Source organism: Sturnus vulgaris, chromosome 13, assembly GCF_052056855.1.
Source record: "Sturnus vulgaris isolate bStuVul1 chromosome 13, bStuVul1.hap1, whole genome shotgun sequence".
NCBI lineage: Eukaryota > Metazoa > Chordata > Aves > Passeriformes > Sturnidae > Sturnus > Sturnus vulgaris.
The window spans coordinates 3,170,191-3,184,775 of record NC_142255.1 but is presented as its reverse complement, the minus strand read 5'-3'; the positions used below and the strand labels follow the sequence as shown (position 1 = coordinate 3,184,775).

Below are 14,585 nucleotides of genomic sequence, written 5' to 3'. Positions count from 1 at the left end.
TAATCATCATTTAACCTGTGAAAGAAAATCCCATAGAACAAACACATATTTCAGTTGCTCAGGTAAGGCACACTTTTGTGCTGAGAAAAAAGATCTTTTGAAAGGTAAGAGTAACATGAACATTACATAAGTTTCACAACATTTGACACTAGAGTGCCCTGGTTGCTCATTTTTGGCTTTTTCCACCTCTGTTTTGCAAACAAGTAACCTGATCCACACAGATACAGACATCATTGTCAAGAGCCTGCTAAAATGAAGACTTTTCACTCGGGCTGTGCTGTATCCCCATCCAAAAGCAGATCAGGTAGCCCGATTAAAATGTTGAAGGATATCCAACCCCCCAAATATGTGATAATGATACAAATACACTTCTGTTCTTTCAGTCACAAAAGTTTAAAATGCTAATTTAATTACAACGCAAGGCTGGCTGACTTTCTTAAACCAAAAAATTCTACAGAGAGGTTTCCTGAGCAGGAAGACAGTTGAGTAACAAAATGTTAAATTGTGTTAGACCAACCAGAGATTTGGAAGCCTCTGAGCTACTGTTCAGTTCCCAAAGCTGCTTTCAATGAAATGTATTTGTACGCTAATCTCAGAAGCAATTTGGCCGTGTCTGATTACAGCGGAGAATGAGATGCATAGGATAAGAAAAAAGTTGACTTAAATTGATATATGAATTTTTTTACAGTGATTAGATAATCATTTCCAGAATGTGTTGAGTTTCCAGCCATGTTTAATATGAAAACAAAGTCATACCTTTAACATTTCTTTTATAATGTAGTCTGACTTCTCTTAATGCTTGCGATAAATTCCATTTCCAAAGCATGAGAGATTTTTATTAAATGACAAGGGTATTTCTACAGATCTACTAGAAAATCACAATAAAATGTGAACCAGATGCACAGGCTATTATAAATCCAGGTTATTTGAAACTGGCAAGTGTCTTACAGCGACATCCCAACCAGACATTGCTTACACTCGACCACCAATCACTTTCCTAACAAAGGGAGAATGAGGAGAGTGATAACTATCACTGCAGAAAGGGAGCAGTGTGTAATTAAGCCACTGAACAGGAAGCAAATGAATGTGAAAAAGGTTGAACTGCAACAGTGCCACCTACAGTAAAGGACATTACTGGGAAAAAGAAATCAATCAGTGTTTAGTCACAAAAGTAACAAAATTAGAACTTAATAAACAAAATATGATTTCAGCAAAAAACTGAGCTCTAATAATATCATGTACAACACGACAAGTTTTATACTCTTCAAAAATGAGTCCCTGCTCAAGATGAAAGCAGTTTCTTAAACTCGAATACATACATCCTCAGCTTTCTTATTTAAAAGCCTACACAAAATACAAAAGAAAAAGTAACATGTTTCTGAAGCTCTAATTCCTCATTTACCTTTTTCTTTTAAATATAAAAAAAGCCAGATAGGCCAAGACCAGCTGGAGCCTCACCTTGCATTCCACCACACTCTGATCTGATTCACACGTGACGTAGATCTCATCCACTGCCCGCCGGAGGTTGTCAAACAGAAACGCCCAGTACCGAGCCCGCAGATCCACCTTTCGGGGCTGCCTGCTTTTGGTTGGGCTTTTGTCAAAGCTTTTGTCTCCAGCTCCTGCTGCTGATAATTTACAGTCTAAGGCAGTGTTCTGGAAAGAAGAAGGTACAAAGGGAAAGAAGAACAACAAACAGAAGTATGGTAAGGAGTTGGGTTTCTGTGCAACACACCTTTATCAACATACTGAAACACCTGTACACAAGATCTTCACTGAAGACAACCATATCATTGCAGTGACTTAAGTCTTTTAACACACACTTTTGTTAAATATAGGCAGCACTCATGTTCAACTAGATTGTGTTTCTTTGACAGTTATAATATTTGCATTCCACAACAGTCTGAGATCCTCTGCCTCCCAGCACACTGGAAAGATACATCTTCTAATTACATATCCTGAATTACTTATTCTGACAGGTGTGTATATCCAGAGGTGAAAACAGCATTTTGCCAATAAATATACCAGCAATACTCCACCACAGGGAAGTTTTATTACCAAGATATTACACATGACATGATTGTTTATAAACCCTCATGCTAATACGTGTTAATGCCAGTGAAATGCTGACCTGGCCCACCTTAAACAGATTTAACTGGCCCAGTACTGCTCTGCTGCACAGGTGCTGGGGACAGCCAACATGCTAAATGGGACAGGATGTGCAGGATATTCCAAAGGGTACTGAAGCACACCTATTTGGCTAAAAATACCAAATCACCACTTAGTCATGTGACACTGCCCTTATTAAAGCTGAATTCTCACCCACAGAAGAAAGCAAACTGTAAAATGCTGCTTGTGCATTCCACAGCCAGGGGACAAGCATCCCCAGTAAACATCAAGTGACACCCAATTATGTGCTACTTTGTGATGGAGGTGTTAGCTACCTGTTAAGGTAGCCTGCTTTGGGTTGGTTTTTTTTCATTCATGTATTTAATAGCACTTTTAAAGCAGTTTTGATGCACTGGTCCATCAAGGCATGTATCTCCAGCACATCAATTCTTACTGGAGCACTCCTGCAGGGCTTAATGCAAAATCCCATTCTAACTGCTCTCCTTGGTGATTGAATAAGAACAACCAAAACCAACACCACATATGACAATACAATTTATAATTAGAATATCTAATTACTAACTAGAAACAGTGCAATTTTCAAAACAATTGGCTGGGACTCAGGCCTTTTTGTCCTGTACCACACATCATTAAACAAATGCCACTTTGTCCTTCAGGAGGGAGGCACAGTGCTGCCAGAATGGTTATGCTCTACCTGCATGTGTGGTGAGATGCTCATTTTTCTGCAAGAAGCAGAAGAATGGGTACCTGATTTACAACAATCACACCAACATCTCTGCTACCCTTACATATATCTCCAAGTGCTCCAAGTGTACTCCAGATGAACCCCAGTTAATGTATGCACGAGAGTCATGCTCAGAAAGATGCATGGCATAAACAACCAACGAACAGCAATTTCAGAAGGGTTTCATATTTTTTCTTCCATGACATAAGTCACCTCTTAACAAACTGCTGGGAAAAAAGATGCTCCTAGGCTGAAGTCTTGTGTAAAAACATTTAAAGCAAGGCTTATATACTGGCTAATTTATAACTCCTTGAAACTACAGTTTATAATGTCACAAGCACAACTACAGAATCATAAATAGCTACATGAAAATAACAGTACTACCTGTTGTATTTATAAAATGTGACCTCAGGAAAGTGATTAGCTTTATAGTCATTCAGATATTACTTTTAATATAAAGGATCAGTTGTTTTGGAATGGGAAACATGCATAATTTCCACTGTTAGAAAGATACATTTTCAAACCTATCTTTAAAAGACAATGTCATGGAGTATGTTTTGACATTTAGCAATAAATGTCATCCATCTGCTGTATTTGGCATCTGTTTATCTCCTCTCCTATATGTCAGCCATATTTTAATGAGGAAAACACCATGTGTAGGCTCTGTAAGTCACAGCAGTTCCATTATCATCCTAAAAGCAGACTTTCAGGGTCTCAGCAAAACCTAAGCAACATTTACAGCTACCACTGTTCCAGCAGAATACCTTTGAAAGGATGAAACCCTCTAACCTACCTGATTTCTTGTAAACACTATCACACAAGCAGGTAAGCATTAAGTTGGTGATTTGTTATTAGAAAAAATATTTTAACTTGCATCGATAGTTCAAACCTTCAACTGCAGAAGATGCAAAGCTTATGGGAATATCCCTTCTTACCTCCCAAGTAAACCAGCATGGATGATGAAAGCAACATTAAAACTGAATCTCTCTTGGTGTTTTTTAATTTGCTTTTCTTCCCCCCAAATAGTATCAGTAACTTGCCTTGGACTTGTGAGAAGTATGCAATGTATATTTATACACTCGGGATGCCAAAATTTATGGAATGTGTATTTGCCAGCACCCTACTGAAAGGAGGATGAAGTTGGTAAGATCATATGAAACAGCTCTTGTAAGTTTATTTTCTTGAGATGAGTGGCCCATTTATATGTAAAGGATAATTAAAAGTGATAGCTCAACAAAACTAAGCCAAAAAAGCCACCAATTACAGCAGTATCCAGTGTCTGAAAAGCAGCAGAAATAGAGGTGCTGAATGCCAAATTGAGATTTTGCCAAGATGCACAGACACTCGGCAGTGTTCAGCCCTTCACTGAAGCCATCAGGAATGCACTGTGTGGACAAGAGCTTTAGGACAGCAATCCCACACTGAGTGGCAACCAAAAGTTCTCCTGAAAATCAGTGCTCACATCATCCAAAATCGGACAGAACCCAAAGTGACACTGCTCTGCAGGGCAAACCCTGCCAGGGAGCCCCAGCTACACCAGTGCCAGTCCAGCAGAAGCAGCACACTGTGTTGGTAAAGCAGCAGCGCGTGAGGAGAGAACACGAGGGTAACAGCTGCCAAATTAGCTGCCTGGGTTTAAAAGATGCAAATACATCTCTGTGGAAGAACATTTTTTCTTTTTTCAAAAAATGACATTTTCCATATGCTTGATTACCACATTCTGACAGGCTGCCTCAAAACATTAAATGGCTAAAGCTGTACTAATGGCTAAATCTATAAATCAAAGAAAAACAGCGGTTAAAAATATTAAACATGAGGAAAGATTGAGGTATTTCTTTATTAATGTAATAAAGGTTGTCATTCACAGAGGAAAAAAAAAACTGACTAAAAACAGGAGCAGTTTCTTCTTTAAAATTGTCATTCAAACTTGCTTTCCAGTCCTAACTCTTAGAAATTTTCCTCACCTGGACTTTTTTCCAGATTAAGATATACTGACTTGAGCCACTAACACATGAGGTCAAGAAATTTCCTTTAATTAGAAACTGGGAAAAAAGGCAGCCCTTGTATAAGCAACATACTTATAGGAAGAATATCCTATATCATTTTATTGAACAGCACTTTCCTTAAAATAACTTTAATGCCAATAAGTCATGTGTGCAGAGGCTGGGAAGTGCCAAAAGGAAAGGCTGAGGAAGATAACCTAAATTCTGAATACTTGACTTTGAAACTCATATGCTTTTAAAATACAATGTATTTTAGAGAAGTATTCATCAGCCAACAATCTATCAGTGATCTCACAGAAAAACAGTGTTATGTCATCAATTTTATGCCACAATAAAAAATGAGCAGATACCTGTTTTGCTGTCTTGTGTGCTCCTTGAGTCACCCTTTTTGTTTTTCCACCAGATTGCCATTTTGATTTTCCTATGGGAGAAGCAACTGCTTTAATCAACAATAATGATTTTAATTAAATAGAGCACTCTAAAATGCACATATCTCATCTTGCAATGTATTGAGAGGGGTACAATTTCTGAGTTAAGAGGTTTGGCAAATTTTATATTCCAAATATATATTCCACCATTTCGAATGTGGATAATGCCAGAAAACACTGGAAAAAAAAACAAAAAAAAACCAAGAAAGGCAAGACATACAGACTTCATTAAACAAAGGTAAGCTTTGAGTTCTCAGTGCCCCTAAAAATAATATCATTACAATCTACATGTCAAATATGATACTAGTTTTCTATATAAATTTTAAGAAGTCTGCTTCTGAATGACTGCTCAATCAGCTATTACAGAATTAAAACAAAAAATATATTTGTTAGGAAAACTATATGTAATTATTTAGTTCTTCTAGAACTGATCTGCTAAGAGAGATGGGAAAAAACAGAGCTTAGGTCACGATTTAGTTCCTCAACATTTAGACAGCTAAAGGAAGAGATAACAACATTCACAGAAGACAAGTCAGTGTCCTTAAGACCTGAATTCCCTTCTCAAACGTACCTGTCTTCCTCCACTGCTTATACAAAGTGACTTTAGCAACTATGCTTCCAAAATCAGTTCAAATTCCCCCACTCAGAAGGGGTGACTCCATGTCTCAGTGCTGCAGTGCTGGCAATTAACTGATTCAGAGTCACCTTTGCATAGAAAAATCTGTGTTAGCCTAGACCAACTTGATCTGTTTGCACTTAATCTTTGAGATTTGCTATGGGGTAATGTAAAAAAAAGAAATTCCTCCCAGTATCTAAACTTGCACAACACGAAAATCATAGGATCCAATTACCAGAAATGTAAGCAAGCTAAGACAAAACAGCAACTATGGCCAGAGTTTTCTCCAGCACAGATTACATCCAAAGAGAAGTTTCAAGATTATTTAGTTGGATGAAGCCAAGCAAATCCATGCATTAGTTGAATACGGTCCTCCCTAGACCATGGAGATCATTCTTGAATTTCAGAATTGTCTAGATGAGTTTTTAACAGTTCTGAGGCCAAATTCCCAAATGCAGCCCAGCTGGTTCACATTGCTCTGGTTATGTAAAGCAGCTGCAAACCTGTCTTAATCAAGCAGTTGTACAGCTGCTTTGCACAGCTGGTTTGGATCACTGGCTATTCCAGGCAACAAGGCTTTTAATTTAAAACAAATTAAAAATTATTTGCTTGATAATTCATTTTTAAAATGTTACATTAGCCAAAAAATAGGTATAAACTAATATATTGAGCTCAATTCAGCAACATTCAGGAAAAAAAATAAATCATTCAGCTACTGCATGCATAAAACCTTCCTAGTCACTAAAAAACTTGAACTGGGGAATAGTTCCATGGCAGACTTCTGATAACAGAAGTATTTCAATCACCCAAGTCTCTCTTCTGATGTGATTTACATTCTGCAAAGACAAGGTTTTGAAGGCAATGGCATACAGGACTGACAGAGTGAAAAGGTTTTCCACAAATATGGGTACAGTAAAATTAAAAAGGTGCAGAGGAACACATCAAGTTGCAGACTCTTTAGATTCTATAAAATCCAGAATAACAATCCATAGTCTAACATCTGTGAAAAGTCTGAACAAGTCCCTTCTAAAGACAAAAGCAAGTTTCCAGGCACTTCCTACATGGGGTAGACATTAGAAGCAAATAGCAGGTTTTGCAGAGTGGGGCAAGGACTAACTTTTTCTTGAGGCATGTAGGCCAGAAAACTTTGTATTTCAGCAGCAGCCACATTTTCAAGCTTTCTTATTCCTTTTCTTGCAATAATGGCTCTGGTAATTAGAAGATTATTTCTGCTTCTGTCCCTCTGTACTCCCAAGCAGTGGCAGCACTGTCCAATGGCAGTTTGTATGTTCAGGGTGTGTAACTGCTGTGTAGCTACACCATGCTGGCATTGCTAAAAGATGCACAGACTTCAGTGACACCTGAAGGACACCCCTGCTAGCAATTTACTGAATTGTAAGCAGAGAACAATTGTGACCCAAGAAGATCACCTCCTTCAGCTATTAAGTTGCTCATGTGAAATACAAAAAGTATCAAAGTTTTGCAGCATTGGAGGAGCTACAGCCATATTTCACACTGGAAGTCCATTTCCTCCCTGTCTGGTGTTTAAACATGAAGCACACAGGGTTTATGATTTGTGAAGTCTTCCTGTCCAAAAAGCTGAGGTGCCAATACCTGCCAAAAACCCCCAGTGATAACTTTATTTTCAAAGTTTTTTATCTTTTACCCAACAACCTCAACAACCATCCCACTCATCTCTCTCTTTTGGATAGTTTTACTGGTATGGGAAATGTGGGAATTGCCTTTCCATTTAGTAGTTAATGGCAGCCTTCACCTCTGTCCTGGCTATGGCAGAGATCAACTGCACGTGTCTTTAATTTCTTTGACACTGTTCATCATCCCACCCTCAGCAGAAATTACCATTTTCAACTGAGGAAGCACACTGAAGACTCTAATCCTATTATGAACTCTTCTTACAAGTTTGTAGAGCAGCAGTAGATGCTATTTTTCTAACTATACAGTGCTAAGGATCTGGAGAAATAACTGCCTTCAAGCATGGATATAACCAAAATTCTCCATGTTTTCCCACCTCCAGATTGAATTACAGCAATATATTTTGCACAAAACTACTTTTATAAATTACTGTGTCTCATCCATAATGGCCCTGTATTCACCTACCTGCACTAGAGTGGATTCCCATTCATTCCAGTGAAATTCAAGGTTTGAAACTTCTGAGCCTTCAAGAATGCCCCTCCCCTCACACTGCATTCTGCCAGTTCCCATGGGACCCGTGCTGCAAGGGCTCACACACAATGTGCGCAGTCAGGATTCACAATTCCTCACATGGCCCAAGAGAGCCAAATTTCATGACTTTGATCACATCCCACAACACCTATTTACTGCAGCAAGCTCTTGCTAAAACAGTGGGATATGCTGCAGGCTCCCCAGAGTGTGCCAGCTACCTTTCAACCAATAAAACAGATTTTCTTTACCCTGAAATGCTAAATCTGCAAATGAATTCTATATGGCAAGAGCCCAGGTCATTTTAAACAAATAGGAAATGAGAAGGGAACAGTCACAAATACAAGATTTTCCAATTTTTCTACACATCTCAAAGTTCCAAAGGTATCTTATCATCTATTAACATTGAAATGTCAAGACTCTGTAATTTTTTAACTGTTGCTAAAATAATACCTATAATTTTGTAATAAAATCTGTGTGTAGTTGCTTACCTGCATTCAGTGCCTCAAATTTCATTCTAGGCATGTGAAATAATTAGGGGGTTAAAAAAAAGGGAAAAATTCTGAAACCCTCCCTTGGAACGATCACAGCTTTCCAAGATGGGCAAAAGCAAAGTGACTGCAGGTTTGGAATGCAAATTCCATTCTGGAGACACAATATCAGAATACTGAATTTGTCACAGTTTCAAGACTCAGGCTCCTAAGACACCAAGTCATAGTGTTGACTAGTTTATCCAACAGAATCTGTTGTGTACTACTGAATTCTGTGAAGGAGAATTTGAATTTCAAAGGTTGGAAAGTGTTAACAGTCACTGTCTCTTCCAGACCACCACCACCACACCTGGGATTTAGTCATGGCATTGGTCTGCATTCATAATTGGAATTTCAGATCTGACATAACTGGGGTGCACACTGCTCCAAAACACACAAGAGACTTATCACCTGCCATTGCAGAAATCTCTTTCCTTTTTAAGGAAGTACTGCTTGTTGGCAGAAAGTGGACATTTACAGAATGGAACCAGAAGGTTTGGATTTCTCTTTTATCTATGTATGCTACATAAAATACACACGTCTTTCAGAGGAAGAGGAAAAAATGGGAAGAAGAACACAAGCACACAATTTTTAAAAGGAATAGAAAAAAAGATACAAGTGGAAAAGGTGAATTCAGCATTTTAATTAATCAACCCTCTATAACACTACCTCTAGTAATAAAAAATTAATCATATCTTCACTGTGTCTGGAAAAAAAAAAATCTCATGAATAACAGTATATAATTTAAAATGTTAAATCACACACTGGTGCTGCCAAATCAATACCTCTGAACATTATGAGCAGAAGAAACTGCCCAAAGAGAAAATTCTGCTCTGTACAGAAGAGTGGCAGGATTGGCTCAGGCACCCTGAACCTTTGGCCTGATTTACACAACCCTTAATCCATAATATTGCTGTACCATCCCTCAGGGACACAGCACATATGGAAGGATCAGCATAAAATGAACCAGAGCTCAGTGACACTGACACAAACACCCCCCATGCCAGGCAAGGGTCAAGAGATAAAGGATCTGGCTCTGCCAGGCTTTCACTAACCACAAGTTCCTTTTCACAGGGAAATTTTCCATCAGGCAATAATCATCAGATCCTTTGCATTGTGCAAAAAGGTCAGCCTTTAATTTAATTTTTAGAAATTTTAAAAAGAAAGCACCACTGACAAAGTTTAAAAATTACAATGGGGCTAGTACGACCAAAAGAAGGAAATGAATACAGCTATTTGGATTTTAATTACTGTACATTACTATTTAATGAAAGCTAAAAATTCACTTCTACATTCATGGTTTAGTAGAAATTGTTAGAACAAACATTCATCTACAACTCAGTCATTTTTAAGGAAAATGTCTTAAAGTTTCTAAAATAATATCACAAGCAAGGTAGCATTAAAAAACACCCAGACTCTTCACAGAAAGTGAATCAACCCACAAGTTCCTCAAAAACACTGCTAGAAATACACTGCCTGTTCCTCTACCTTCCTCAGAAGTGTAACTTGGAACCTGGAAATACTTTGGGCCCCAATTCTACTCTGCCTAAAGACAGTTTAAACTTTGCATCAGACATAGGGTGAATTATCTTGCAACTAAAGACCTAACATTTCTTAGAAATATCTTTTCCACTGGCAGAATCACAGAATAGCTGAGGTTGGAAGGAACCTCCAGGCTGCCCAGAGCTATGGTCAGGGAGGTTTTAAGCATCTTCAAGGAAGATGAAGCCCACAGATTTCCAAGGAAACTGGTTCCCATGGTCAACCACCCTTACAGCAGAAAAAAAATTACTTTTAGACACTCAAAAGCTGCAGCACCTGGACAGGGACATGCAGCTACAAAAATATTTGAGATTAAGTTCTCAAAAACATCATTCAGACATCTGGAACAGCTTGAGTAGGACAAAAATAAAAGTCAATTCCTGGCTCCTTAAGTCATCATACCACAAGAGAGTATTACAACAGTAATAAAACTGTTCTGAAGACTTGCATTACAGAAAGCTGTCCCCACATATCCTCTTCTTTAGAAAGTCTTCATTGGCATTTACCAAAGCTGAACTGATCCCAAAAGAAACTTCCAAATTTCTTTGTTTTAGAAGACAGAGAACAATTTGTTAGATTGTTCTAAGTCATGCCCGCAATTCTGAATTCCCCACTTACAAGAGATCATTTCAGGACAGCATCATTGTGTTACACAACTATCTTAATAATATCAGCAGAAGAAAAGAGTCTTAGATGTTAATTGCAGACAAATTAGAACAGTTTTTAATCTGACACTTGAACGTTTTATAAAGTGATCTGCCAACTGCAAGGCACATTTTGGAAAAAAACTTCTAAATCATACTATGTATGCTAAATAGAACACTTCTAAATAGAGAAATTCTACATAAGGAAAGTATTTCCAGATGAGCAACTCCAGCTGCCAGAAGGATGGCAGTGCAGAGCTGGTGGGAGACTGTTAGACACGTACCTTCATCTTCCTTGTTTTCCAGGGGGACGCTCCATGCAATCAGGTTCCTCGCTGTCCGTCCCTCCTCTGCCACTATTCTCCTCACTTTGTCATGGCTGTTAGAGCGCTGGAAAGAAGCCTGAAAACAACAAATACATGCATGGGCACACAAGAAAGAGAAATCTTTGGTTTGACATGTTAATTTGACCCAGTATGTGGTTACACCATCCAAAGTGGAGTGCACAGGTGGTGAATTTGCCTCAAATATCTGAAACAGGTGTATGCATCCATTTTCATCCCCATCTTTCTGCATAGAAGCAGATTTATTCATCAGCATGTCATGGGAGTCACTAGCCAGCCCTCAATATGGGTACATTTAGACCACATCACTTTCATTTAATTGCTTGTCAAAGCTGCTGGAGCATCACAGCAGACTTCACAAATGTTTTAATTACCCTGTGTCAATTAGAACTAATTATACAAGCTAAAGGCTTCACAGAACCAAAACATATGTGTTGGCTGATTGGTGAGAGCCTGGAGAAAGACATGAGCTGTATAGGAACCATCTGAATCATGAATAAAAGCCCAGCTGAACCTAGAAAGTATTTCCTGGCAACTGTGATGGGCTGTTACTACAAAGCTGCAACCACTCAAAGACCAGAGATGCACTTTGTTTACCTAATAAACATAGTTCTTTGCATTTGTAAAATGCACCACCACAAGGTATTTGAAACCAAATACATTAAGAAGTATTTGTATCCACTGACAGATGTCAATCAGATAAAATCTTGCCTCTTCCACAGTGCAGGAAAGCTCATCCTCAGAAAATAATTTGCAATAAAGCCAAACTAAGTATGGTGATGATAAACTTATGTACTGTGATAGCACAAAACTGCTGACCACGTTAGCTTTAAACACTGGCAAACTTAACCATAAAGAAGTTAAATAAACCTAAGTATTATTTGAGGCACAGACTAATTTTCTATAGGACTAATCAGGAGGTACATTTTTCCTCTTTTTTTCTTACCATCATACAGGTCAAGCCTGCATGTAATCAGTTCTACGTCTTTAGAAAGAAAATACAGTAAAATTACACTAAAAAATATCTTTTTTGATGAGTGGCTAGAATTTATTAAGGGAGCAGGAAACACAATACAAACAAGAAACTCCTTTTACTTTAATGCTAATCTAATAGTTTTTAACTTGTGTTTCTCTCATCCAGATGCCTTCAGTTGCCTGTTTGGAAGTCACAGTGTGCCATCTAGTGCTTCACAGACCTGCCCAGAGACACAACCAGGCAACACAACACAAGAAAAAAACCAGCACTGCTGTATCTGTGAAGTTCTGGGAAGCAGAGCAAATAACATACATTACATCCATGTAAAACTGAAGAAATACATTTATTCTACTATGGAATTCCTTTCAGAAGGTTCCTCTCTACAGTGTCAATAAATAACACTTACTAACCCTCCTAGAATTAAAACTTTCATAGAAGGTACAAATGAACTGAATCATGAATGAATCCCAACCTGAAAAATTCGTTTTTCTTGCTGTTGAAAAAATACCATATAGTGTTATAGCTACTGAATGTCTTACCATCATGTTATAGCCTTCCTCTGCATCAACAGGTTCACTTATTAGATTTTTGGACGACCCCATTGAGTTTTCATACCTGTATCAAAATAAGTGCAATTAATTATTTTACCTTAAACCACTTATAAAACTACTTCTAGCTTGCTGGCAGCATTTAGGTCATGGACATCAGATGAACACAGTAAGGCTGTCAGAGGATAATTATATTTGTAAAGTGTTTGCATTCCTCCTTACTAAAAACAGCCAAAAGCCCAAGGAGAAAACAAAAAGAGTGACACTACAAGAAAACTGATTTTTTTATGTGTTCAGACAGTAAGTAGTACAAACACTATCAAAACTTTCAAACAAATCATTGCATGGACTGCTTCAGAATAGTAATGCAAGCTGAATAATCTTTCCCGCGACAGAGAACTGGGCAAGTTAGTTATCAGTTCAAAAAGAAAAATAAATCAGAGATGCACTAACAATCAGCATCAGCTAATTACTGATGAAGCAAAATAAAACTGAAACCTTTGTTCTCATTTAACTCAATTAAGATGTGAGGGCTCCTGTACAAATCAGCTCTTACAAAGTGAGTTATGTGACTGTAACACAGAACCATTGCCACAAATGAACAAAGTACACAGGTTATAGGTTTATCAAGAATTTCCAGTAACAACATTTAACAATTCTGAAATGAAGTTAAACCCTTGGCTTCAAGGTTGGTAAATTCTAAACAACTGCTGATTTGAGTGCCAACAGTCTAATCTGACTTGTCTGAAGAACCAGATACTAAATGGAAATTAAAGACATTTCTAAATGATCCAAAATTCGGTAAAAAACCAAGACTGACCTTTAACCAGATCCAGTCAGATTTTGTTGGCCTTTACCATGAATGACTCTGCTTTAAGTAGACTGTTCATCTGTTCTCTCGTTACATAAATGGCTGAATTTTCTAAAAGGATATAGCCCAATCTGTGCCAACAAGCCCACAGGTGTTTGTATGCCTTAAGACAACATACTAAACCCATACAAACCAAAATATTCTGCAGTTGGATGAAGGAAGTTTTTGAAAACAAATATTGTAATTCTGCATCACTTCAGCCATCAGAACAGACACATCACTGAGTCTTCAAACATCTTGGAAGCATCTTAGAAAACATCTTTTGTACACCAAGCTGACTTGATTGTAAAGGAGGGATAATAAAAGCTCATTAAACTGACACATATATCTGAGGAATAAACATGAGGATCTACATATTTCCCCAGTAGTGCAATGCCCTTGGAAATAATGCAGAAACAAGAATCTCTCTTTAGAGAACTGCAGAGAAGACAGACCCTGAGTACACTGCGAGACCATCAGTGCTGTCAGCCGTGATTTTGTCTCAGACAGCACAGGAAGAGCACGGATTTATGCCAGGAACGACATTAGCAGTTTCTATGATGCAAACAGTCATACACCATGTGGCATTTTACACAAGTTCACAGTGAGTTCACCCTCAGCGCGGCTGCCTCTCCCCTCCCTCACACGACTCCCGCTCTGGATGGGTGGGCCTGCACAGCCTGAAGGACCGGCGGGGTCACAGGCACCGGGATCCCCCTCAGGCCGAGCCCGAGTCTCCCCACCGGCACTGCGGGAACGGCGGTAGGGGCTGCTTCACACGGACAGCCCGTTTCCCCCTCACGGCACGGCCTGACCCACACCCACCGCTCCCGGTCGCCTGTAGCAACCAGGCTGTCCCTGCCCCGTCTCGCCGGGCCGTGTGGCGGAGCCGCCCGCCGGGGCAGTGCCCGGAGCTGTGGGGCTGAGGGGGGGTGAGGCCGGCCCGCCGCCATCTTGCCCGCGCCTGCCGCGCGCTGCCCGCTCGCGCCGGGCCCGCGCGCCGGCCACTCACGCTCTCCGCCGCGCCGCGCCGTCCCGCCCGCGCGCGTCCCGCCGCGCTGACGTCATC

General features: G+C 39.2%; 1 protein-coding gene across 2 annotated transcripts in view; it reads right to left on the bottom strand.

Moving 5' to 3' along the window:
* Positions 1 to 14,585, bottom strand: part of SCAPER (S-phase cyclin A associated protein in the ER) — a 130,413-nt gene extending 115,828 nt beyond the window's left edge. Inside the window, exons 1-5 of one of the 2 annotated variants that reach the window (XM_088172345.1) lie at positions 14,529 to 14,585; positions 12,658 to 12,733; positions 11,083 to 11,200; positions 5,208 to 5,278; positions 1,459 to 1,656 (exon numbers count right to left, since the gene is read on the bottom strand). In XM_088172345.1, coding sequence (XP_088028471.1) covers positions 1,459 to 1,656; positions 5,208 to 5,278; positions 11,083 to 11,200; positions 12,658 to 12,733; positions 14,529 to 14,584 — 519 coding nt within the window. In that variant the 5' untranslated portion in view covers position 14,585. Of the gene's footprint in view, positions 1 to 1,458; positions 1,657 to 5,207; positions 5,279 to 11,082; positions 11,201 to 12,657; positions 12,734 to 14,341; positions 14,470 to 14,528 lie in introns of those variants that run through there. The other variant, XM_014879164.2, reaches the window with a different exon arrangement.